General features: G+C 40.7%; 2 protein-coding genes across 7 annotated transcripts in view; one reads left to right on the top strand and one right to left on the bottom strand.

The window, feature by feature from the left end:
- Positions 1-12242, bottom strand: part of FKBP15 (FKBP prolyl isomerase family member 15) — a 61594-nt gene extending 49352 nt beyond the window's left edge. Inside the window, exons 1-3 of one of the 6 annotated variants that reach the window (XM_063649804.1) lie at positions 12109-12242; positions 7829-7935; positions 5790-5995 (exon numbers count right to left, since the gene is read on the bottom strand). In XM_063649804.1, coding sequence (XP_063505874.1) covers positions 5790-5995; positions 7829-7935; positions 12109-12169 — 374 coding nt within the window. In that variant the 5' untranslated portion in view covers positions 12170-12242. Of the gene's footprint in view, positions 1-5285; positions 5482-5789; positions 5996-7828; positions 7936-12108 lie in introns of those variants that run through there. The other 5 variants (XM_063649805.1, XM_063649807.1, XM_063649806.1 and 2 more) reach the window with 5 other exon arrangements.
- SLC31A1 (solute carrier family 31 member 1) overlaps positions 6130-24141 on the top strand; it is a 42031-nt gene continuing 24019 nt past the window's right edge. Inside the window, exon 1 of the mRNA XM_054500900.2 lies at positions 6130-6277. The gene's annotated coding sequence lies outside the window, so the exon portion shown is untranslated. The remainder of the gene's footprint in view (positions 6278-24141) is intronic.

Genomic DNA, 24141 nt, shown 5'->3' on the forward strand with positions numbered 1-24141 from the left:
ATGGAGTATAGCTAGGCTCAAGAAGAGATTAAAAAAAAAAAAAATAGAGAACTGCCAGTCAGTGGAGCAGTCAGAACATACACAACATTTATCAATTAAGTTCACTATTTTATATGGGCGTGGTTTGTGGCAACAACAATTACAATAACACCAAAGATCACACAATAACAGATATAATACCATTGAAAAAGTTTGAAATATTCAGAGGATACGTGTGTGTGTGTGTGTGTGTGTGTGTGTGTGTGTGTGTGTGTGTGTATATATATATATATTTTTTTTTTTTTTTTTTGAGATGCAGTCTCACTCTGTTGCCCAGGCTGGAGTACACTGGCACAATCTCAGCTCACTACAACCTCCGCCTCCTGGGTTCAAGTGATTCTCATGCCTCAGCCTCCCAAATTGCTAGGATTACAGGCGTGCACCACCATGCCCTGCTAATTTCTGTATTTTTTAGTAGAAACAGGGTTTTGCTATGTTGGCCAGGCTGGTCGCAAACTCCTGGCCTCAAGTGATCTACCCGCCTCAGCCTCCTAAAATGCTGGGATTATAGGTGTGAGCCACTGCAACTGACCAAGAGAATATTTTTGAATATTAAGAGAATTACCAAAATGTGACACGGAGACACGAAGGGAGCAATTTTGCTGTTGGCAAAATGATGCCAATAGACTCGCTCAACACAGGGTTGGCCACAACCTTTATTTTGTTTAAAAAAAAAAAAAAAAATCTGCAAGGCACAATAAAGCAAACAGAAAAAAAAAAAAAAAAAAAAAAAAAGAGGTATGCCCAGGGTCTGGTATGTAACAGGCTCAATAAATGAATTCAAAGTCTAGTCTGGCTCTGAGCGCCTCTTCTCCAAAGGCATCCTTAGTTTAGGTGAAGTAAACATTGAAACTTCCCAACAAGTTATTTTGGCTTTTCAGGTTTTTTTAAAACAAGTTTTATGTATAGAGAAATATGCACTAGCATTTTACAAAATAAATTTGATATGACTTGAAACTATTACCTTCTTTTCTCAAAGTAGTCTAGTGTAAGTTTAAGTTTCCTGTAAATAGGCCAGAAATGCCTACTGTAAAGGACTAAGAGGTTTAAATGAGATTGTAAACGCAATGCTTGAGTGAGAGCAGCTCTGGCCTAAAAAGACATCAACAAATACTTATGGAACTTAGAAGAGAGCAAGATTTGTCCTTTCAGGCAGGAAAATTCAGGCAAATTGCCTAAAGGAATAAGATTCTGGAAGAGTTGGGTTTCACTATCTTTAACACAGTAAAAAATGTACAAAGCTTAGCACCTAGTTAAGATAACACAGCTTATGCACAGATTACTGCTAAGAAATGAATGTCCTTGTTAGCTTCAGTAAGCCATGGGTATTGGGCTTGCTGTTTTAATTTTGCAGGTATAGCCTTTTAAAAAGGAAAGACAAGAGTGTCATAAGTGAACTGTGTTTCCATAGATGTTCTAAAGACCAGCCAACTGAAGACTACAAAGTCAATCCAAAAGCCAGGTCAACCTAATTAGTTTTCAGATTAATTCCATTTTCTTTTTTTTTTTTTGAGACAGAATTTTGCTCTTGGCATCCAGGCTGGAGTGAAATGGCAGGATCTCGGCTGTGCAACCTCCACCTCCAGGGTTCAAGCGATTCTCCTGCCTCAGCCTCCTGAGCACCCGAGATTACAGGCACCCACCACCATGCCTGGCTAATTTTTGTATTTTTAGTAGAGATGGGGTTTCACCACATTGGCCAGGCTGGTCTTGAACTCCTGACCTCAGGTGATCCACCTGCCTCAGCCTCCCAAAGTGCTGGGATTACAGGTGTGAGCCACCATGCCCAGACTTTTTTTTTTTTTAATGAGACGGAGTCTAGCTTTGTCACCCAGGCTGGAGTGCAGTGGCACGACCTTGGCTCACTGCAACCTCTGCCTCCCAGATTCAAGCGATTCTCCTGCCTCAGCCTCCCAAGTAGCTGGGATTATAGGCACCTGCCACCACACACAGTTAATTTTTGTATTTTTGTAGAGACGGAGTTTCATTGTGTTGGCCAGGCTGGTCTCGAACGCCTGACCTCATGATCCGCCTGCCTTGGCCTCCAAAAGTGCTGGGATTACAAGCGTGAACCACCACACATGGCCCCATTTTCTATTAATATCTGTAATGGACTCTACATCAACTTGGGAGATAAGTTACTTGTAAATTTTTAGCAGGGCATTGTGGCTCACTCTCAGAGGCTGAGACAGGAGGACTGCTTGAGGCCAGGAGTTCAAGACTAGCCTGAGCAATATAGCAAGAACCCATCTTTAAAAAAATTAAAAATTACCCAGGCATGGTGGCATGCGCCTGTAGTCCCAGCTACTTGGGAGACCGAGGCAAGTGGATTGCTTGAGCCCAGGAGTTCGAAGCTGCAGTGAGCCATGACTGCACCAGTGCATTCCAGCCTGGGCAACAGAGCAAAACCCTGTCTCAAAAAAATAAATAAATAAACAAAAATAAACAAATTATTAGATTTTTCCACTACTAAGGAACTCTCAAATGTACACAATCTCCCTATGTTGGCAAGAATGAGCTTGCTAACTCTGGACTTGAGTCTATATTTTAATTCATAGGAAAGTCATGACAGAATTAACTACATTAAAAAAAAATGTTAGACAATGCATTTAGTCGCCAAGGACCTCACCTCACCTCAGTTTTATATTACTTTTCTTTCTCATCAAAAACAAAAACACATGCATTTATACTGTATCAATGTATTTTAATAAACAGAGATTCTTTTTGTTGGTAAAGTATTAATACTTTTTTAAACAAACTGACATCAAACATCTATTTCAATAATAACAACAATAGCACATAGGCAGGTCTGGTGGAATCTGCCTACCTGATTTCAGATCCAGGCTCTATTACTTTCTAGCTGCATGATCTTGGGCAACTTACCTCTCTGAGCCTTTCCCATTTGTAAAATGGATATAATAGTTAATAGTACCTCACAGAGAGGAGTAAATACAATTTTATATATATATACATTTCTCGTTTGTAAAATGGGCATAGTAGGTAAAATTATTTCATAGAGTAGAAGGGAGGAATAAATACAATAATGTCTATGTATTTCTTAGAACAGCGTATGGCATTAATTAAGCACAGAGTATGTATTTATATACTTGTGAACACATCCTATTATCTCAAAATGTGGTTCAACTCAGATACCCCTGCAAGGGTGGAAGCATGCTTGATTGACACGCAAGTTGACCTGCAACCATAAACTAGTATTATCATTAACATTAAAACCATAGAACTGGGAAAGGTCTCAAAGTTTATCTAGGTTAAACGTCATTATTGAATAGGTTGGGGTATGGAGGGACAAGGATGGAAGATAATCTGTCCAAAGTCACATTCCTAACTGGGGACAGAATCAATATTAGAATCTAGGCTTTTTCCTATCTTTTACAGAACTTAAAATGCTTTCTGATGATCAGTTAATTTACCTTTTTACCATCTTTAGACTGGTGATTTATTATTACTATGCTAATCAGATCTGCCTACACACACCTTTATAATCTAAAACAAATATATACATAATTGGCCCCTTAAAAATGCTTTGTGATTATTATTCCTGGATTGATCTTATTCTAAGAGACTAAAATAAAAGTCTCTTAGGGACAGAAACTGTGCCTTATTCCTATCTGGATTAGCTGAAGCCAAGTACTATTACTTCATTACTATTACTTCCCACAACGGTGAGGAATGGGCTAAAACAAACTAACAAACAAAAGCAAGCCTCCTGATTACTACTTCTAGATTAATAGTAAACTCTAGGAGGCCTAGAAACTCAGAAGGCAGATTATCAGATACTCCCACTTCTATTAGGCTTGACTATCCTTAATGAAATCAAGCAAGTCATGTGTTTAAATCAAGAGACTTGGAACTTAAGCAAGTATACTTATAGTAATATATGGCTATAAAAGAGGAAGTGAAAAGTAGCTGCAGTATTCACTGTCATATGTTCTACTTCCTTAGAGAAAACCAAAAAAGGAATAGCTAAATCAGAGAATTTTGGTGAAACTTTCTGTATTCTCAGTGTTAAATTTGATTTGGTTTTCCTAATAACCGTGGGGAACAAAAATAAAGTATAACTTTCCTTAGTATGTCTTTTATCATCAAATTAGCTGTTGTCTATGTCTAGGAGCACAGTCACATGCCTAGATTTCAAGGGTCTCAGATCCTTGAGAAGCCCGCTCAGGAAAAAAGAATAGTTGAGCCACCAAGAATTTATCTCTGGCCAGGAATCTGGAAAAGAGCACATGACTGTCATTACCTATCCCATAATTTTCAGTCAGCTTGGACTGATTGTTGCATGAAAATTGGGAACCCTAACATTACAGACTTCTCCCAAATACTTTCACATAGTGAAGAATGTGAATTTAAAGTGGAATAGGGAAAAAGGAACCAAAGCACAGCTTAACTGTAAAATAACTGAGAAACGGAAAGAACTCAAAGTGGAACTAAGTGAATGCAGGCCATCTAAAGACGGGGTACGAAGGGAACAGAGTGGTGAGAGTGAAAAGACTTAAGGATAGGTAATATAGAGCTATTCAGTGTAAATCAAAAGTTCCTATTTAACGACAAAAGAAGGCCAGTGTCATTTTATGGTCATTCATCTATTAACTCATTTGTTTATGTATTGTCTATGACTACTCCCACCCTACAAGGCAGAATTGAGTATTTGTGATTGCAACAGAAACCACATGGCCCAACAGATCTGGAAGCAACTTAAGGGCAGGCACAGCAGTTTAATCATTTTTGTAACCTCTTAGCATTTAGCAGAATAAGGAGCATATGTGATGTATTTGTCATTTTTCCAGTACATTCTTCAGCACGCACAAAATTTGTTAAGCATATGTTCAAAGAAAAGCTCTGCAATGATCAGAGCTTGGTAGCTCACAAGTTTGGAGGAAGTCAAGCTGTCCACTGGCACAACACAATGGAAAAGGCTAAACTGACTACTAAAAGAGACAAAACCCTTCCTCTCTTTAAAGATTTCTATTCCAGGCTGGTATATATTAATATAATGCTTGGGGAAACTGGAGAATGACAGAAGTCTGTTACGTTGGTTTTAAGCTTTAACCTTTACAAAGTGCAATTTCGCAGCTATTATTCATTCAACAGCCACTTCCTGAGCACTCAGTATGTGCTAGGTACCATGCTGGGTGCTAGACAGAAATGAACAACATAAGCAGTCCCTGTCCGGTGAGGACTCATAATCTAATAGGTTCGGGGTACAAGAATAGAGGCAAACACACCTAGCTGTAGGAATAAGGAAGAGAACGCAATTCATTCTGCCTGAGGCTGCAGGAGAAGGAAAAGCATCCAAAACGTGACATCCGAGCTGGGCCTTGAAGAATGCTAGAGCTGACCCACCAAGGCCTGGTTCTAAAGTGTCATCGCCTTCTCCACGGAGAAAAGAAGTCTCATATCAGCCCCAGCGGACTCCTACAAAAATTCTGAGGCAGGAAGTCTCATTAGCAATCATTCCCATTTCACCGGAGAAATTGTGACCCAGAATGCAAAAGGCAAACCCAGGGTTATCTTCCCGCCAAGAGAGATGCCGGGTCCCGAACCTCAGATCGGCAGAGTCAGCACAGTTGCAAGCTCTGCCCAGATTCTGAGAGGTGTAGGGCACCGGAATGTGGCAAGGGTCTCCCCCCGGAAGTTGGGAAAAAGCCTGAGAAGAGATCGACCCCCCTCCAACAATCCGCCGGTATCTCTCAGCCACGCCCTCCTGCGCATACTTCTCAGTCACTCACCCGCCGCTGGGCGAGAGGAAATCGGTGTCGTCCTCGTCCCCCGCACCGAACATTGCGTTGGCTTTCACCAGGTTGCGGGGAGGAAGCTGGGTATTCCCAGAGTCCCAGGGCCTGTCACCGCCGACGTCGTAAAATGTCGCGGCGGCGTGCTGCTTTCCGGCAGGGCGAACTCCCGCACGGTCTCTGGACCGAAAGTAGACTGGGCTCTGGAGAAGGTGGGGCAAAGGCAAATGAGAGACTCGCGCGGGCACGCGCGCAGCGTGACGTCAGGCCTCTCCAGCCCGCAGCGGGGCGGAGCTTCACAGCCCCTTGCAGGGATTGGTTGGTAATGCTAGGGGGCGGGAGGGGGCGGGAAATCCTCGGCCTCGGTGGAGGTGGTGGACACGTCGAGCCGGGTAGAAGTGGAGGGGCCGTTCGAAGAGTCTTGAGGGGGTGACGGGTTAAGATTCGGAGAGAGAGGCGCTAGTGGCTGGACTTGACCTGGGAAGGTAAGACTTCTCTCGGCCCCTCTTTCGCACCCCTGTGCATGGGTACCGTCCTTTCCCCAGCGGGACAATGACCCTCCTCGCCGCTCTCCTCAGCTCCGCGGAAGGAGAAAGAGCTCGGGACTGGAAGGTTAAAGACTTGGGCTTCGGCCCGGCCCCTGCAGTGGCATAGCCAGAGTGACCTTGGGCCGGGGTGCTCGGTGCCTCAGTTTCCCCGTGTATGCAACCGGTCATTTGTCCAGTGCTTCCATGTGCCGGCTGGTCCAGAAGCTTTTAAAGCTCAGAGGCCATCGATTTCAATCCCGGCCTCCTCGTAATCTCAGAATTTACAGATAGGGAGACGAAGGAACTAAGCACCCGGGTGACTAGTCCGAGGTCACAAAGAGTAAAGGGCAGACTGAGACTGGATCCCTCGTCCTTTGATTCAGGACATAGTGAGCTAGTGGGTGAACAAGAACCTTATCAGCCCTTAAGCACTGTGTGCCCTTACAGAGTGACTATTGAAAGACTGTAGCATATACCTCGAGGAAAGTCCCCTTTCTAGAGTCCACCTGTATTCTACGCGGATGAGGTGCAGAAGAGCTAAGATATTCTGGCGGTGGGTGATGGAAAGGAGGATACTTTGGAGGCAGACACATCCCCAGCCCAAGCTTGGCGTGGGTTTCCCTGGGTCTTCCTGCGACAGCCCTAAATCAACATCAATTGTGGCGGACTCCTCTGCCTCTAGTTTCCACCCTACCTGTATCTTACATAAGTATTTCTTTGGTTAACCTGGTATCATTCTCGAAACAATCCTGGGGTAGTCCTGGCTTAGCCAAGGTGTGGCTAAGGAGATAGTGTCCCAGCGTAGCGTCCACGGACTCACTGGAGTTCTTGGGCTTCCCCTCACAGTCAGGTTGGTACTACTACAGGTGTCCCTTACGTGAATGTTTCAATCTGTCAGTATGAAATTGAAATGAAATGATTGGTAGCTCCCTCCCAGAGAACTTTGCACCTCCTGGCAAAGATGTTAAAGCAGCGAAGGCTCACAGTTGGAATGATGCAACTGGAATCTAAGCACTAGAACCGGAACTGGAACTAGAATCTAAGGACTAGCACTAGAACTGTTGCAGTAACTCTGTTTAGTGTGTGAACTTGGCTACCTCTTGGAGGTGTTGGGGGAGTAACTGGATTAAGTACCATGGCACTTTCTAATCCCTCTCCCCAACGCTGGTCACTGTGATTGCAGCACTGAAACATCTAAATGTTTGACAGAAAGAGCTTGCTAGCCCCTGGCCTACATTATCTATGGTATTTTTTTTTAACATGGAGTGAATACTTAAAGTCACTTGCAAAGCAGTCTTACTGCAGAATCTTTCTAGGTGTTTATGAAATGTCCTTCCAGCTTTTTGTTTTAAAAAAAAAAAAAAATGGCCAAGGGAATATTTGAACTCTTATCTTGTATTCTTGGGTGGAGCTGATTTTATCCTGAATGTTTAAGTAGCTTTTGTAGGTACTCAGGAATCCTAAAATCAATAGCCTTTTTGGTGATTGGAACATCACGAACATGCATACCCAGATTATCACTGTAGAAACACAGCTGCTGATTCTCATTAGCAGTATGAGGAAGAGGAAGATGATGGTGAGTCTTCCCAGGCTTTGAACTGCAGGACTGGATGCACCTAAAAAAAAAAAAAAAAGAGAGCCACTGTCTTCCTAAATTCATGTATCTTCAGATTGGTAATACTGGACTAGGAATCAGGAAATCTGAATTCCTGTCCCAGCCCTTATAACTCACTCTGAGTTTGGGCCAGGCTCCCTAAACACTGTAAAATGAGTGGATTAGACCTGAACTTCTACTGAGTAACTGCTGGGGATACAAAGGTAAGTAAGGCACAACCTTGATCTCAAGTTTAAAGTAAGCATTTTTGTCTATTTGTTTTGCTTAAATATACAGCTTTTAGAATACTCATAAAATATATTGTCAACCCAGTGAAGATTGGCCAGGAAGCAGCAATTTTTTTTCTCCACCCTCCACCCCCCTTACTCCCTCAGGGAAGCAGCAATTTTAATAATTATTTTCAAATTATCAGCAATTTTGCAACAGAGATGACAGTCTTTATATACGAGTATACCCATACTAATCTGTACTGATGCATGCATTTTAAAATTAGTAGTTTAAAGTTATAACCAAGTTATATCAGGTATAATGATAGGAATATGAATTAAATGCAGGTTCTGGAGGATCTATAACATTCTATTCACTCAGTCACTGAAAGCAGACTTAGGGCCATTAGTTGGTTAACTGAAGAAGTAAGTTAAAGCAGGGAATCATACAGATAGTAGTTATATTTATAACATTTTAACGAACACATGAACATTCTTTTGCCATTCTTTTAACATAAGGCCTCAGCCTTTTCTTGGAGTGTAGGACCCTGTTGCCTGTTTTTTATAAGTAAAGCTTTATTAGAACACAGCCTTGCTCATTTGTTTATGTATTGTCTATGACTACTCTTACCCTACAAGGCAGAATTGAATATTTGTGGTTGCAACAGAAACCACATGGCCTGCAACATCTAAAATGTTTACTTTTGGCCCTTTATAGAAAGAGCTTGCTAGCCCCTGGCCTACATTATCTATGGTATTTTTAACATGGAATGAATACTTAAAGTCACTTGCAAAGCAGTCTCACTGCAGAATCTTTCTAGGTGTTTATGAAATGTCCTTCCAGCCTTTTCTGTTGTCTCCCACACCTGACAGCAAGTTTATGTGTTATCTGTATGCTCACTTTTTTTTTTTTGAGACAGAGTTTCACTCTTGTTGCCCAGGCTTGAATGCAGTGGCACGATCTCGGCTTACCACAACCTCCACCTCCCAGGTTCAAGCAGTTCTCTTGCCTCAGCCTCCCGAGTAGCTGGGATTACAGGCATGTGCCACTGTGCCGGGCTAATTTTGTATTTTTAGTAGAGATGGGGTTTCTCCATGTTGGTCAGGCTGGTCTGGAACTCCCGACCTCAGGTGATCCACCTGCCTTGGCCTCCCAAAGTGCTAGGATTAGAGGCGTGAGCCAACACTCCCGGCCTTGTATGCTCACTTTTATCTAGTCTTTCCAAAGCATTCAATGTGGTGTTTTAGAAATAACTACTAGAGAGGCTATGTAGTACAGTAGTTAAGTACTTGAGCTCTGGAGCCAAATTGCTTTGCCACTTATTAGTTGTATAGGCCATAGGCAAGTTACTCAGTTTTTGCCTTTGTAAAACAGGCATAATAGTAGTATCCATTTCTAGGTTTCTTGTGAATATTATAGGAGTTAATTCATGTAAAGCATTTAGAACAGTGCCTGGCAGGTAGTAAGTACTCAGTGTTAATTGCTGCTGTCATTTTTCTCTTCTCATTTATACTTCATTGCTTCACATAGTATTTACATACTTTCAGTAATAAGCACAACTGGCATAAATAGGTTTGTGAATAAACACACCGTCACCATTGATAAGCACACTTCACAGAGGGGGAACCAGAAGTGTTGTTCCCATCACATTGGAGAATAGCTTAATGGTGTGATGTCAGTTAAATTGAATAAGAGAGTTCTGTGGGATAGTTTGCTAAGAGTATAAGGCAACAGTTCACAAAAGAAAGTAATGGATTAAAATTGAAAAGGAATCCAGGACCATATTTGTCAAATACCTTGAAGGTCAAGGTGACAAGTTTGTACTTAGATCGGTAGGAAGTGGAATTTTTTATTCTAAATGGCGTGATTGATGTAAAAAAGTTCAAATGGCTTAGGAGTGTATGAAGTAAAAAGTTACATTTCCCTAGCTCCATTCCATGTCAGTAGCCACTTCATTTTCTAATGGCCCCTAGAACATGAGGTTGTTGTGACGGCATGGTAAACACCACTTGGGGCACTGGTATTAATTTGTTAAAATTTTCAATTCAGCTTTCCTTTGGATTATAATCTCAGTTTTGAATTGAGAAAAATAAAGTTTCCATACTGAATGTGAATAAAATGAAATGACTGTTTTGAAAGTAGATACCATACTCATAAGAGTCTTTGATTCCTAAGTCTTTCTCTATCTCTTGTTTCCAACTTAGAAGTCTTGGTAGAGAAGGACTTAGGAATCAGAGACTCATCTCTACTGTTAACTCCTTTTTGCACCTTTCCCACCAGAAGTGCTACAAGAGAGAAAGATGATATAATTATCACTAGAAAAACAAAGTGTTCGGCCAGGTGTGGTGGCTCCTGCCTGTAATCCCAGCTCAGGCACATCACCTGAGGTCAGGAGTTCGAGACCAGCCTGGCCAAAATGGTGAAACCCCGTGTCTACTGAAAATACAAAAATTAGTCAGGCATGGTGGTGGGCACCTGTAGTCCCAGCTACTCAGGAGACTGAGGCATGAGAATTGCTTGAGCTCTGGAGAGGCAGAGGTTGCGGTGAGCTGAGGTCACGCCACTGTGCGCCAACCTGGGCGACAGAGCGAGACTCCATCTCAAAAAAGAAAAAAGAAAGAAAGAAAGCAAAGTGTTTACAGTGACAAGTTGATTTCAACTAGCAGTTGTCAGATAAGTTAGTAACAAGGCATCACCCAAATAACTGCATTTTAAAGTGGACAGGGCAGGCCTGACTGGGGAAAAGGGAGGGAAGGGGTAGGGGGTTCCTGATGCCTGTACTCCCACATGCAGCTCTTAAAGCCATTTTAAAAACTTAAAAGTTGTCTGTAGTTTTGTGACTTAAGTATAACAAGTCATCAAAAGTCTGACACTTAATACATTACAATGAACAGTTTATGCCAAAAGAAATCTTATAGTAGGGCCTGGGAAGGAAATGCTTTTGAAGTTCCATTGCTTTGAGTAATATCATTTTATGATTTAGGTAACATCCCCAAGCAGAGGAGGGGCCCATCCTTAGGAATGCAAAGCCCTGCAGAGAAGGAAAGGGTTGAGAAGGGTCCACCCTACCTCTTTTCCTTTACACAATGGCCGTAGGCTTTTGTATACAACCTGCTTTTGTAGGCTTAGGACGTTATGAAATACAGCATGGTAAGATGGAAGCCTGAATCTCAAAAGTAAATATGAGAAATGATTCGGAGGGAACATATAAAGAGAGCAAAATTCTAGCAACAGGTGATATATTTCCCTAGATAGAAGAGTTATTGTAGAACTATGATGAGTGTTTATATAATTTTGAAGCAGTTTAGAGCATCTAGAATGTAGTCATTTAATTTATGAAATGAAAGAGAAATGCTGTAACTCATACACCCGCATCCTCTCTCCTACCTTTTCTGATGGCTTTTTATGAGTTCTCACACAACCCCTATGCATAATCTATACCTTAGTACATTTTACATTATTTTAAAATTATTTACATGTGTCCCTCTTTCACTAGAATGGGTTTCTTAAGGTTAGAGTTTCATCATGGTACCTTCATTCGATAGGTATGCAATAAATAGTGAAAGAATAGTCTGAGTTCCTCGGAATTGCATAGCAAATGAGACCTAAGAGCCAGATCTAGAATGCAGATCTAGAACCTCTTTCAATTCCTAGCCCAGTACTTTTACTGCCACACCATACAGCCTCTATCTGAGATATTGAACAATTTTTTTCTTTTTTCTTTATTTTTTTCTTGAAACAGGGTCTTGCTCTGTTGCCCAGGCTGGAGTGCAGTAGCACGATCTCAGCTCACTGCAACCTCTGTCTCCCAGGCTCAAGCAATCTTCCCATCTCAGCCTTTCAAGTAGCTGGGACTACAGGCATGCACCACCACACCCAGCTAATTTTTTGTATTTTTGATAGAGTCGGGGCTTTGCCATGTTGCCCAGGCTGGTCTCAAACTCCTGAGCTTAAGCAGTTTGCCCACCTTGGCCTCTTAGAGTGTTGGGATTACAGGCGTGAGCCACCATGTCCATCCTCATTTTCATTCTCGTACTGCATTTTCATTAAATCATTCAAGTTCCTTTTATCTTGTGTAACATATTTAATTGCATTTTCCTACTGAATAAAAAAAAAGGGAACAGTTCAAATGTTTTCTAGTTTCTGTCTTACACCATATTAATTTCCAATATTATTCATAGGCAAACCAACAACATTATTATCCAAACAGTTTAAATGCTATATAATATAACTAAAGTAAAGTTTAGACAAGGAGGACCATTGTCTACCTTTGATTATAACAATAAAGCAGTTAAAGCAATGCTTTGCCAATGTATATTTGTCTGACTAGCTAGTTTTGTTTAAATCAAACTGTGAAAGGCTGTATACTTCAAGAGACATGAAAGTGAGCCTTATGTGTGACTTAGCTCCTTTCAGAGATTAATTTTGTCATCTAATGAGCAAGCAAGCTATTATATTTCATATTTACTGTACCTTAAAATTCGAAAGTATTTAACATATTTTATTTGACCCTTACAATACTATGAGATTGGCAGTGTAGGTATTTTAATATCTGTTTTGCAAATTTTGCAAATTTTGGTGATTTGCTTCATGTCACATGGCTAGTATATGGCAAATGTGGGTCCAGAGCTCAGAACCTTTGATGCCTAGTGCTGCATGCTTTCTCTACTCTAAGATACTATCTAGAAAACACTGAAATTATCACATAAATCATACTAAAGCACAGTTAGCGGACTGGAAGTGCATCAAGGCTACAAAAGGATCCTGTAAGAGGAGCATGAAAGGGTGCATCATGTGATTACATTATTCCAGGATGTGGCTTACCCAACAACAAAAGGTATCACAGAAATGGAGTAAAGTAGCTGGGAGATCCACTCCCATTGGACTTAGGCCCTGCTATCATTACATAACTAAAAGACCTTTTCAATTTGTTTGTTTGACATATCAAATTTGAGTTGTCCTATTAGAACCAGGCAAATAAAAGCTTTTGTAAAGGCCTTTGGAAGAATATAGTTGTACACTTGATCTTCTTTGTACGGAAGGGTGGGAGTGGGCAAGAGAAATAGGAGCTTCTATGTTATTTGTCACCAGAACAGGATATGTAAAGCTCAGAAACCCCTCCTGCTTAGCTGCTTCCCAGCAAGCCGTCCGGAGAAATGGGGCTGGAGAAAGCGGTTAGTCTAGTGTTACAGAGCCTTCTATCAGAAGCAGATGTTATGGATTCACCTAACTAAACAATATTAGTGTCATCATTTAATAACATAAGCCTCAGTTTCCACATCTGTAAAATAAAGGAGTTGGATTTGATGATACTCTTTTTTTCTTTTGAGTTGGAGTTTCGCTCTTGTTGCCCAGGCTGAAGTGCAATAGTGTGATCTCGGCTCATTGCAACCTGCGCCTCCCAGGTTCAAGCGATTCTCCTGCCTCAGCCTCCCTAGTAGCTGGGATTACAGGCATGTGCCACCATGACCGGCTAATTTTATATTTTTAGTAGAGACGGGGTTTTTCCATGTTGGTCAGGCTGGTCTTGAACTCCTGACCTCAGGTGATCCACCCGCCACGGCCTCCCAAAGTGCTGGGATTATAGGCGTGATCCACTGCACCTGACTGATAATTTAATTTTTTAAATAGGAAATATATTCACATGGTTTGTAATTCAAAAAGTACACAAGGATATTCAGTGAAAAGTATTTCATTTACTCCTACCCACTTCTGACCAGTTCTCCTTAGGGACCACGGTCCTATTTTGCCTCCCAGGCTCAACCAACAACTTTGTTGTTTCCCCCCAACTCCCCTGCAGATGGTATAGGTATATAAAAATAACATGTACATACGCTGTTTCCTTTTTAAGTTTTTGCAAATTATAGCATACAGTATATTCTGCTTTTATTTCATTTCATAATACGTCTTAGAGATCATTCTATATCAATATATAAGATCATTCTCATTCTTATTCTGCAAAGTATTCCATTGTATGAAAATATGATAACTCATTTAATCAGTGCCCTATCAATGAACATTTAGGTTGTATTTTTAATATTTTGCTATTATAGACAATCCTGTTATAAGTAACTTTGTACATACACATTTCACATATGTGCCAGTTTATCTGTAGAATGAATATTTAGAAGTGGGATTACTGTGTTAAAGAATGTGGGCAGACTGATGACTGTTCTAGTTTTGATCTTCTATGAGACTTTAACTGAAAATGATTAGTGGAAAAGAAACAGTATCATTTTCTTGGTAATATCTTAATTTTTATCTCTTACTATTCAGAACTAAGTCTTAAGTAAGAGCCAAGAATAGGTAATCTCGCCAAAATTATGTTGAATTGCAGACTTCACTAAAGTCACCTGCATCTTGGTCTTGTAGATTTTTCTAGTGCTTTTCAGTATAATACCATTCAAGCTAATTTGCAAGGTGAATATTATAAACTCAGAACAAGAGGAGACTGTCTCCCAACTATGTTTACTAGTATTTACCAAGTAGAGGATTCAGAAGATTTGCTCTTTATTACAATTTATGTAGGGGGTGAAGATGGAAAGATAAAACAAAGAGAGCCTAAGAAATATCTGTCTCTGTCTGTGTTTTACTGTCTTCCCAAATTTTTGGATGGTTATGAGGTGTGTGATAACTTTACAAAGTGTATGATACCGTAACAATTACTAATCTTTTGGGGATTTGTTTGTTCGTTTGTTTGAGAGACAGAGTCTTGGTCTGTCGCCCAGGCTGAAGTGCGGTGGCGCGATCTCAGCTCACTGCAGCCTCAATCTCCCAGGCTCAGGCTATCCTCCTGCCTCAGCCTACCAAAGTAGTACAAAAGTAGATCCTATGGCCTCAGCCTATAGCTGAGACTACAGGCATGCATCTCCACGCCTGGCTACTTTTCTTGATTTTTTGAGGAGACAAGGCCTCACTATGTTGCCCGGGCTGGTCTTGAACTCCTGGACTCAAGAGATCCTTCCACCTCAGCCTCCCAAAGTTCTGGGATTATAGGCATGAGCCACTATACGCTGCCTGTTTTGTTTTTAATTAATACATAATAATTGTACATATTTATGGGGTGCAGTGTGATATTTTAATACGTATATAAATTGCATAATGATCAAACAATGGTATTTAGCATATACATCACCTCAAACATTTATCATTTCTTTATGGTAAGAACATTCAGAATTCTCTCTTCTAGATATTTTGAAATAGCCACAATAACATTGTTTACTATAGTCACTAGTCTTTTGGGGAAGCTAGGGACCATAAAGCAGGTCAGAATTGTATCAGCCCCTCATACTTTCTTGACTATAACCTACTAACTTTTCTTTTCTCCCCATCTCACCTCCCTCATTCTCTTTCTAAGTACAATAAGCCATTTGTGAAATTTTCCCTGTTCAGTAGCAAGTTTAAGCCAGAGCCTCCATTCTTTCCATCTCTGAATTCCCTATAGCCTCTGGGGCAGAGGGTACTTCATAATACTTGTTGAGTTGAATTGAGGTAGATGTCAAAGTGATCTGACCTCTACTTTGCTCCCCTCTCAAGTGCCATATCCTTCCTTTTCCCTGCTCAGCCTTGACACACCTATCAAGCCATCCCTTTGCATGCTTAATTTGGTTCAGGAAAGGACAAGAGACCAAGTAAATTATTTATCTTGAAGAGGAGTCTGTGTCTGCCTATGTTTAAGTAAATGCGCACACACACCTATCTTTCTGGCTCCTGCTGCCATTCTTTGTGTTGCACTTAAAAATTGGGGGCCGGGTACGGTGGCTTACACCTGTAATCCGAGCATTTTGGGAGACTGAGGGAGAAGAATCACTTGAGGGCTGGAGTTCAAGACCAGCCTGGGCAACGTAGGGAGACCCCCTCTCTACAAAAAGTTTTAAAATTAGCTGGGCATATGGTATGTACCTATGGTCCCAGCTACTCGGGAGGCTGAGGTGGGAGGATCACTTGAGCCCAGGAGGTGTAGGCCGCAGTGAGCTGTAATCATGCTACTGCGCTCCAGCCGGGGCAACAGAATATGACCTTCTCTCCAAAAAAAAAAAAAAACAAATGGGGAAATTATTTATTTAGTTATGCATTAGTGGTAGCTGTGGAGTTAGGCACACTTGGTAGGAACAGCATTGGAATATATCATTCAAAATACACATGTATCTTTTTATTCACATGAATTTCATTTTATGTGTATGAAATCATCAAGATCAAAGTAAATATTAGATGAATATGAACTCTAGCTTATTGGACATTTAGAAGATAGAGTTTGATTAGTGTTGATTTTTTTTTTATTTTAGATTTTAAAAACTTGTCTATGGGCCATACGTTAAGTACTCATAGTATCTCTGTGGAAGAGTTCTGATAAACTCTGGGATAGGAGATAGCCAGGCCCACATGTGGACTATAACTCTTGTAAAGTTACAGATAACAGAATTATATGGTCTAACATGCAGCTCACTTAGGCAGTCCTACCTTTCCAAATGTTTTCTTCAATGCCATATTCCCAGGGAAAATTGCTGCTGGGTAGTTGAAACTAGGTGCCTCACTGGACTTCTTCCTGTCTATTATTTGGGCAACTTGTAAAAGCTTACAAACTTTCTAGAAAGTAGCCCTGAAAACAGTTCCTTCGTTATGTTTTTAGCAATACCACAGAATACATGGTTCTATGTTATAGCTTAGAATTGCTACTACCCTTAAAAAATTGGAACATAGAAAAGATGGACAAAAACCTAGTATAATGTATCATTATTTCCATTTCAAGATGGCGTTTTGAACTCATCTCTTTTCCTTCCCAAAATCCTAGTGAAATTATCATAGGAATATGAGGAAGCATTATTTATAGTCAGAAAACAGGGAGACAGAAGCCAGAAACTTTAAAACATTTCAAAGAAAATGTGATACAGATGGGAATCAAATTGAAAAAAATGACTGACCACCTGATTCAACATAGATAAAGGCTACCTCTGTCAGTAAATTTAAATGGGTAGGATTCATTTACACACTCCTGCAAGCTCCCAAATCAAGAACAGCAGAGATGGTCAGGCGCGGTGGCTTACACTGGTAATCTCAGCACTTTAGGAGGCTAAGGCGTGGGGATCACCTGAGGTCAGGAGTTTGAGACCAGTCTGGCCAACATGGTGAAACCCCATCTCTACTAAAAATTTAAAAAAAAAAACAAAAACTAGCCAGGTGTGGTGGCGGGCACCCGTAATCCCAGCTACTTGGTAGGCTGAGGCAGGACAATCACTTGAACCCGGGAGGCGGAGGTTGCAGTGAGCCGAGATCGCGTCACTGCACTCCAGCCTGGGTGATGAGAGAAACTCTGTCTCAAAAAAAAAAAAACAAAAAAAAAAAAGAACAGCAGACATAAGGAAGAAGTGTTAGCTATGAGGTAACTGGTGGACAAATCAAGGATTTGGGGAATTGTACTTATACCATATATAGAGAGAACAGTAGATTGAGAAGTAAAAATGAGTATTTATCAAGAACTTCCTGTGTTTAGACACTGTGCTTAAGTAAGTGTTTAAGTGTATACTGTCAAGAGGTAGTTGCTATAAACATCCTTAGTTTAGAGGAAACTAACTTACCCTCTTAATCACTGTGCTGTTGCCTCAGTGAACTCCTGCTAATAATTCTTTAAAACAATCCTATGAAATAGGTTACTTTTATTTTCCCAACTTTAGAGCTGAGGCAAAAAGATATTAAGTAATTTGCCAAAGGGCCCACAACCAGTAGGTACAGTTTTACCGGTTAGAGAATGAGTAGATCTCCTTGCATATTTGAATAGCTGCCATAATAAAGAAAGGGGAAATATCTTTTCTACCCACAGCTTCCTCCTTGTGTTTTTTTGTTTTTGGTGGGCTATTCAGGATCTCAGATCGAATCCTGGTCTCAGAAAGACAGTTGACAAACCCTGGAGAGGTCAGCTGGGAACAAATGTAAAAGTCTCAGCAAAACTGTGTACTTCCTGTTTGAGGTCTGTCTTTCTGGTAGTTCAATCCCTGTATTTCACAACTAGTCTACAAAAATAAAACTACAAAAATATTTAATTTCCCCTCCCTCTGGGATTTCGAGATTTTACTTATGCAGCACGTTAGAAAACCTCTCTCAAATCCCAAAGACGAGTGATTTGGTATTAAATTCAGTGTTAGCCCCCAAGGTTCTTTGATTATTAGGTGGTAGTCTGTGTAAATTTTATGTGAGACTGGGCTAATTCTGTGACCTTTTTGGAATTTCAGAATAAACAAATGCATTATTTTAGTTCCTGGTTGAATCTTGGCTTTCTTTTCTTTATTACTGATACATAATAATTGCACATATTTATGGGCACAATAATTAATAATTGCACAATGTATAATGATCAAATCAGGGTATTTAGGATATCCATCACCTTCAATATTTATCATTTCTTTGTATTGGGAACATTTCAAGTCTTCTAATTATTTTGAAATATACAGTGTATTGTTGTTGACTATAGTCACCCTTCTGTGCTATCAAACACTAGAACTTACTCCTTCTAAGCATCTATTTGTTCTGTTAACCCATCTGTCTTCAATCCCACCCTCACCCCACCTTGAGTACACACATATACACCCTTCCCAGCCTCTGGGGACTGTTCTACTCTCTACGTCCATGGGATCTACTTTTTTGGCTCCCACGTATGACTGAGAACATGCAATATTTGTCTTTTTGTTTGACTTTTTTGTTTTTTTTGGTTTTTTTTGTTTTTGAGACTGAGTCTTGCTCTGTCACCCAGGCTGGAGTACAGTGGTGTGATCTCGGCTCACTGCAACCTCTGCCTCCCGGGTTCCTGAGTAGCTGGGATTATAGGCACCTACCACTACGTCCAGCTAATTTTTGTATTTGTAGTAGAGACGGGGTTTCACCATGTTGGCCAGGCTGGTCTCAAACTCCTGACCTCAAGTGATCCACCCGCCTCCCAAAGTGCTGGGATTACAGGCGTGAACCACCGCTCCTGGCCATCTTTTTTTTTTTTTTTTTTTTTTTTTTTTTTTTTAGCTCTCACTTGTTGAACATCCAGTTCTTAGATTCTGTGTACTAAGTATCTATGTTGTACATCTCTGTAATTCAGAACTGCGGTTCTCAAGCGTTAGCATGCATAAGAATTGTCCATGGAACTTGATAAGCACCTAAATTTTGAGGCCCTACTCCCTAAGAGGTGATTCAGTGGTGTGGCATAGGGTCCATAATTTTTATTTTTACCCAAACTTCCCTGATGATTCTGATCCAGGCAGTCCTTGGACCACACTTTGAGAAGCACTTGAGTTAGGAGGAAAGTAATTAACATTTATTATTTACTATATATGTTATTAACATGCCAGTCTCTTCAATATGTATTTTTACATTTGATATTCATACTGTTGTGAGATTTTTATCCCAGTTTTACGTGTACTTATTATCCTCACAAAGTTTTTGTAACTTGTTACGAGTTTTAAGGATGGCAGTGCCCGTTAGGATAAAAAATAAAGTGTGATAAATAGACTACATTAACAGTAAAAACTTCTGTTCATCAAAAGACACAATAAAAGAAATGAAAAGGGAAGCCACAGACTGGGAGAAGATATTTGCAATGTGTGTGATGATAGAAGACTCATCCAGAATATGTAAAGAACCTTTACAAATCAATAAGAAAAAGACCTCACAGAAAAATAAGCCACAAACTTGAACAAATACTTAACAAAAGAAAGGATATCCAAAAGCCAATACATGTATGAAAAAGTTTCCACTTCAATAGTCATTAGGAAGATGCAAATTAAAGTTTAATTTATACCCACCAGAATGGCTAAAATTAAGTAGACTGACTCTAATAAGTGCTGAGAAGAATGTGACCAGTCTTGGGGAGGGGAAGTATTTGCAAATGTTCACAGCAGTGTTATTAAAAACCCTGAAAACAGTTTAGATGCCAAGAGCAGAAATGAAAAGTTAAGTTGCATATTCATTCAAAGGAAACTATAGAGCAATGAAAAATAACAAACTGCTGCTACACACAATATGGATGAACCTCGCAAAAATTATGTTGAGCAAAGGACCCAGACACAATAGTACATTCTTTCTGCTTCCATTTATATAAATTTCAAAATCACAGAAGACTGTGTATGATTTTAGAAGTCAGGAGAGAAGTTCCTTCCGGAGAGGAGGAGGAAGCATGACTGGGAGAGGCAGGAGAGGGGAGCTCCTGGAGTTACTGGCAATAGTTACTGTTCTGGGTAACAATTAAATAAAATATACTTACTTTATGGGGGAAAAAAGACGGCAATGCCCTGCAACAGTGAGCAGCCTGACTCCGAGAACAGAGTGGGCTCTTGCCCTTGCTGTTTCTGCTTTGGCAAGGTGCCTCTCCGAGGAGATGATTGTTTAAGATTGGTTCTGGAAAGTAATATGAACAGTATGTTCTGGAATGTGTTTAATCAGTGTTAAAGCCACTGAAATGTTAGAATGGCTAAAGTATATCAATCATTATTCAGAGTGCGTTTCATTGTTTTGTTTTGTTTTGTTTTGAGACAGTCTTGCTGTGTCGCCCAGGCTAGCGTGCAGTGGCACAATCTCGGCTCACTGCAACCTCTGCCTCCCAAGTTCAAGCAATTCTCGTGCCTCAGCTTCCTGAGTCGCTGGAATTACAGGTGCATGCCACCAAACCTGGCTAGTTTTTGTATTTTTAGTAGAGATAGGGTTTTGCCATGTTGGCCAGGCTGGTCTCAAACTCCTGGCCTCAAGTGATCTGCCCGTCTTGGCCTCCCAAAGTGCTGGGATTACAGGTGTGAGCCACCGCGCCCAGCCCTATTATTCAGAGTGCATTTCGAAAAGTCAAGTGTGCCTTTGTTTCTCACTGAAACTATTCTTTTTTTGTTGGTTTTTTTGAGACAGAGTCTCGCTCTGTCGCCCAGGTTGGAGTGCAGTGGCGCGATCTCGGCTCACTGCAAGCTCCGCCTCCTGGGTTCACGCCATTCTCCTGCCTCAGCCTCCCAAGTAGCTGGGACTACAGGCACCCGCCACCATGCCCGGCTAATTTTTGTATTTTTAGTAGAGATGGGGTTTCACCGTGTTAGCCAGGATGGTCTCAATCTCCTGACGTCATGATCCGCCTGCCTCGGCCTCCCAAAGTGCTGGGATTACAGGCATGAGCCACCGCGCTCAGCCCTCACTGAAACTATTCTTATATGTACCTAAACTTTTCAGACCGAAATAGGCTCTAAAGATGAATTAGTCTGTTCCTTGACTCCGGAAGCTATGACCAGAAAGGCTGAATTACCTAATGTAATGGAAAACCAGGGCTAGAACAAAAATTTCTAGTCTTATATTTTTCAAATTGTAATCATTATGAAGATTAAGGTAGGCTCCAGCCCACCGATTCCCTTTGCCTGGGAATTATCCAGAACACTGTTGAGTCAGTGTTTGAGAGTGACAACCGTGTGACAACATTCAGCATATGAAAGTTCACACAAAGCCATGATAATTAGAGATGATCTGATATTTTAAAGGAGTAGAATAAATGGTGACATTTTTATGAATTATTCTCAAAATTTCTGTTTCTGACCCTGAAAATACAAATAATAGAAAGGCATTTGGGGCTTTTGTGCATTATTCACAGAATGCCAAAATATGGCCTAGAGCGCTTGGGGCTGTATGGAAGTCCATTTTCACCCCACTTAGAGCCACTTAGAGGTAGAGCAGCCAAGAATACTGCAGATGACAGTTGTAGTGCATACTGTATGCCGGAAGCATGGTATAAAGCATTGCAGAACACAACTGCTCTGGAGGTGGGTAACGATTAGATTTAGCTCCTCCTGGACAACTAAATGGTCAAGGATTTCATAGACTTGTCAGAGCACTAGGATAGCTTGACATTGGTTTACCCTGAATGTAGAGAATATCCAATTGTGCCTCAATAGGAATAGGTCTACATTTTTTTTCCAAACCTCTCTCAAAAACAGCTGTTTCCTTGCCTCCATTTTTCTGAGTTGCCCTTAGACCGCAAAAAAAGCTTACTTGATGTTAAGAGACTAGGAACATAGACAGGAGATAGTTGGATAGAAGGACCATGCTATGAATAATAAAAAGAACACTGGGCTTGAGGTCAGAATCAGGCTTCTAATGATGACCACTAGACTAACTGCCCTGTGACCTTTTCTAGTGTTTTAACCTTTATACCTCAGTTTTCCATCTGAAAAGTGAATAACTATTCTTGTTTAATCTAGGCCTATTCTTTTAAGTGGAGTTAAGTTTGGAAACATACTACAATGTTGTGGCTCAGCAATTCTCAGAAAAAGCGTGCATGAGAGCAAAAGTAAATGAACTTACTGTCGGTCCCAGACTTAGAATCAATCAATCAACAAGTATTTATTGAATAGCCACCTAAACGGTATATTAGACTGCATATAGCCTTTACCTAAGCCTTATAGTGAATTCTGTAAACAAGATATGAATGCATTAACCTCATTGCCGAGCTCTCACAGAGCATAATGATAATATTACCGCAGAGTAATAATAAGGCTTTTACATATATGGTCTTTTCTCCCCTCTTTTTCCCCATTCATTATCTTATTTGAATCATATAGTAACCCTGAAGGAGGACAAAATAGATGTTATCTCCATGTTTCCATGAGTTTCAGATGAGACATTGAAATTCAGAGTATGAAAATGCTTATCAAGCGGGTAGGACAAATTGAGAAATATCTGGAGACATTTTTGGTCGTCACAACTGGGGCAATGCTACTGGCATTGAGTCAGTAGAGGTCAGGGATACTGTTAAACATCCAGCAGTACACAAGACAGCTCAGACCACAAAGAATTATCCAGTCCAAAATGTTGTTAATGGTGAGGTTGAAACCCTGAGATAGGTGTTTCCCCAAAAGAACTCAAAGTGATAGAGTTGGAACCAGAATCCACATCTTTGACTCACTCTAGTGTGTTTTCACTATCTCTAAAGCAGGGAATTAAAATCTGGAGTTCACAGGCCAGGCGCGGTGGCGCACACCTGTAATCCCAGCACTTTGGGAGGCCAAGGCAGGTGGATCACCTGAGGTCAGGAGCTCAAGACCAGCCTGGCCAACATGATGAAACCCTGTCTCTACTAAAAATACAAAAATTAGCCAGGTGTGGTGGCACACGCCTGTAACCCCGCCTATTTGGAAGGCTGAGGCACAAGAATTGCTTGAACCCGGGAGGCAGAGGTTGCAGAGACTGTGACGCTGCACTCAAGCCTGGGCGACAGAGTGTGACTCTGTCTCAGAATTCTTTTTAAATTAAAAAATAAATAAATAAAATCTGGAGTTCACAAGTCTTAGATTAATCACTAATGTTTTGAAGAGGTATGAGTGACAAGTCGAGTTTGTTTAGATCATTGTTGAAGGTGTATAGTATAGATTGTGTAATCCATTAAACACTTGCTGTATGTCTCACAGTCTGCTGCCCATGTCCCGCCCAGAGGCTAGTTTACCTTCATCGTATCTATTGATTTATTTATTGAGCAAGTACCAGATTTGAGTCATTTTACCAAAATGCTATTGAAATCTGGACACGATCCCTGTAGCAATCTCTATGCATAGGACCTGTTGCCAAACTAAAGACCCATGGGACTTTTACAGGTAATGTCACCAGGAGACTCAGCTAGAAATTAGTAGAGCTGGGATTTGAATACCTTCTGACTCCAGACTTTTTTTTTTTTAACTCCTACCCCCAGACTCTTAACAATAGTCTGTAAGATCAAATCTCACCTGCAAAGGGTGGCATGTGACTTTTAGAAGCTCTTAAAATCCAGGAATAAATTCTTCTTACTAGTTTTTGTAGAATATTCTTAAGTTGTGCCCCTCAAATCATTTTATGCCCAGAAATTGGATGATTCTTCTCATCTTTCTAAAGTTTTAACAGATGCCATTCTGGATCCTGGCAAATTAAACAGCTGTAGCCATAAGGATTTAATCTATAAAGATTTTTTTCATTCTGTAAATCTGCCTCAAAGAAGAACTTAAGCAGGAAATATGAGTCCCTGCAT

Source organism: Pongo pygmaeus, chromosome 13, assembly GCF_028885625.2.
Source record: "Pongo pygmaeus isolate AG05252 chromosome 13, NHGRI_mPonPyg2-v2.0_pri, whole genome shotgun sequence".
NCBI lineage: Eukaryota > Metazoa > Chordata > Mammalia > Primates > Hominidae > Pongo > Pongo pygmaeus.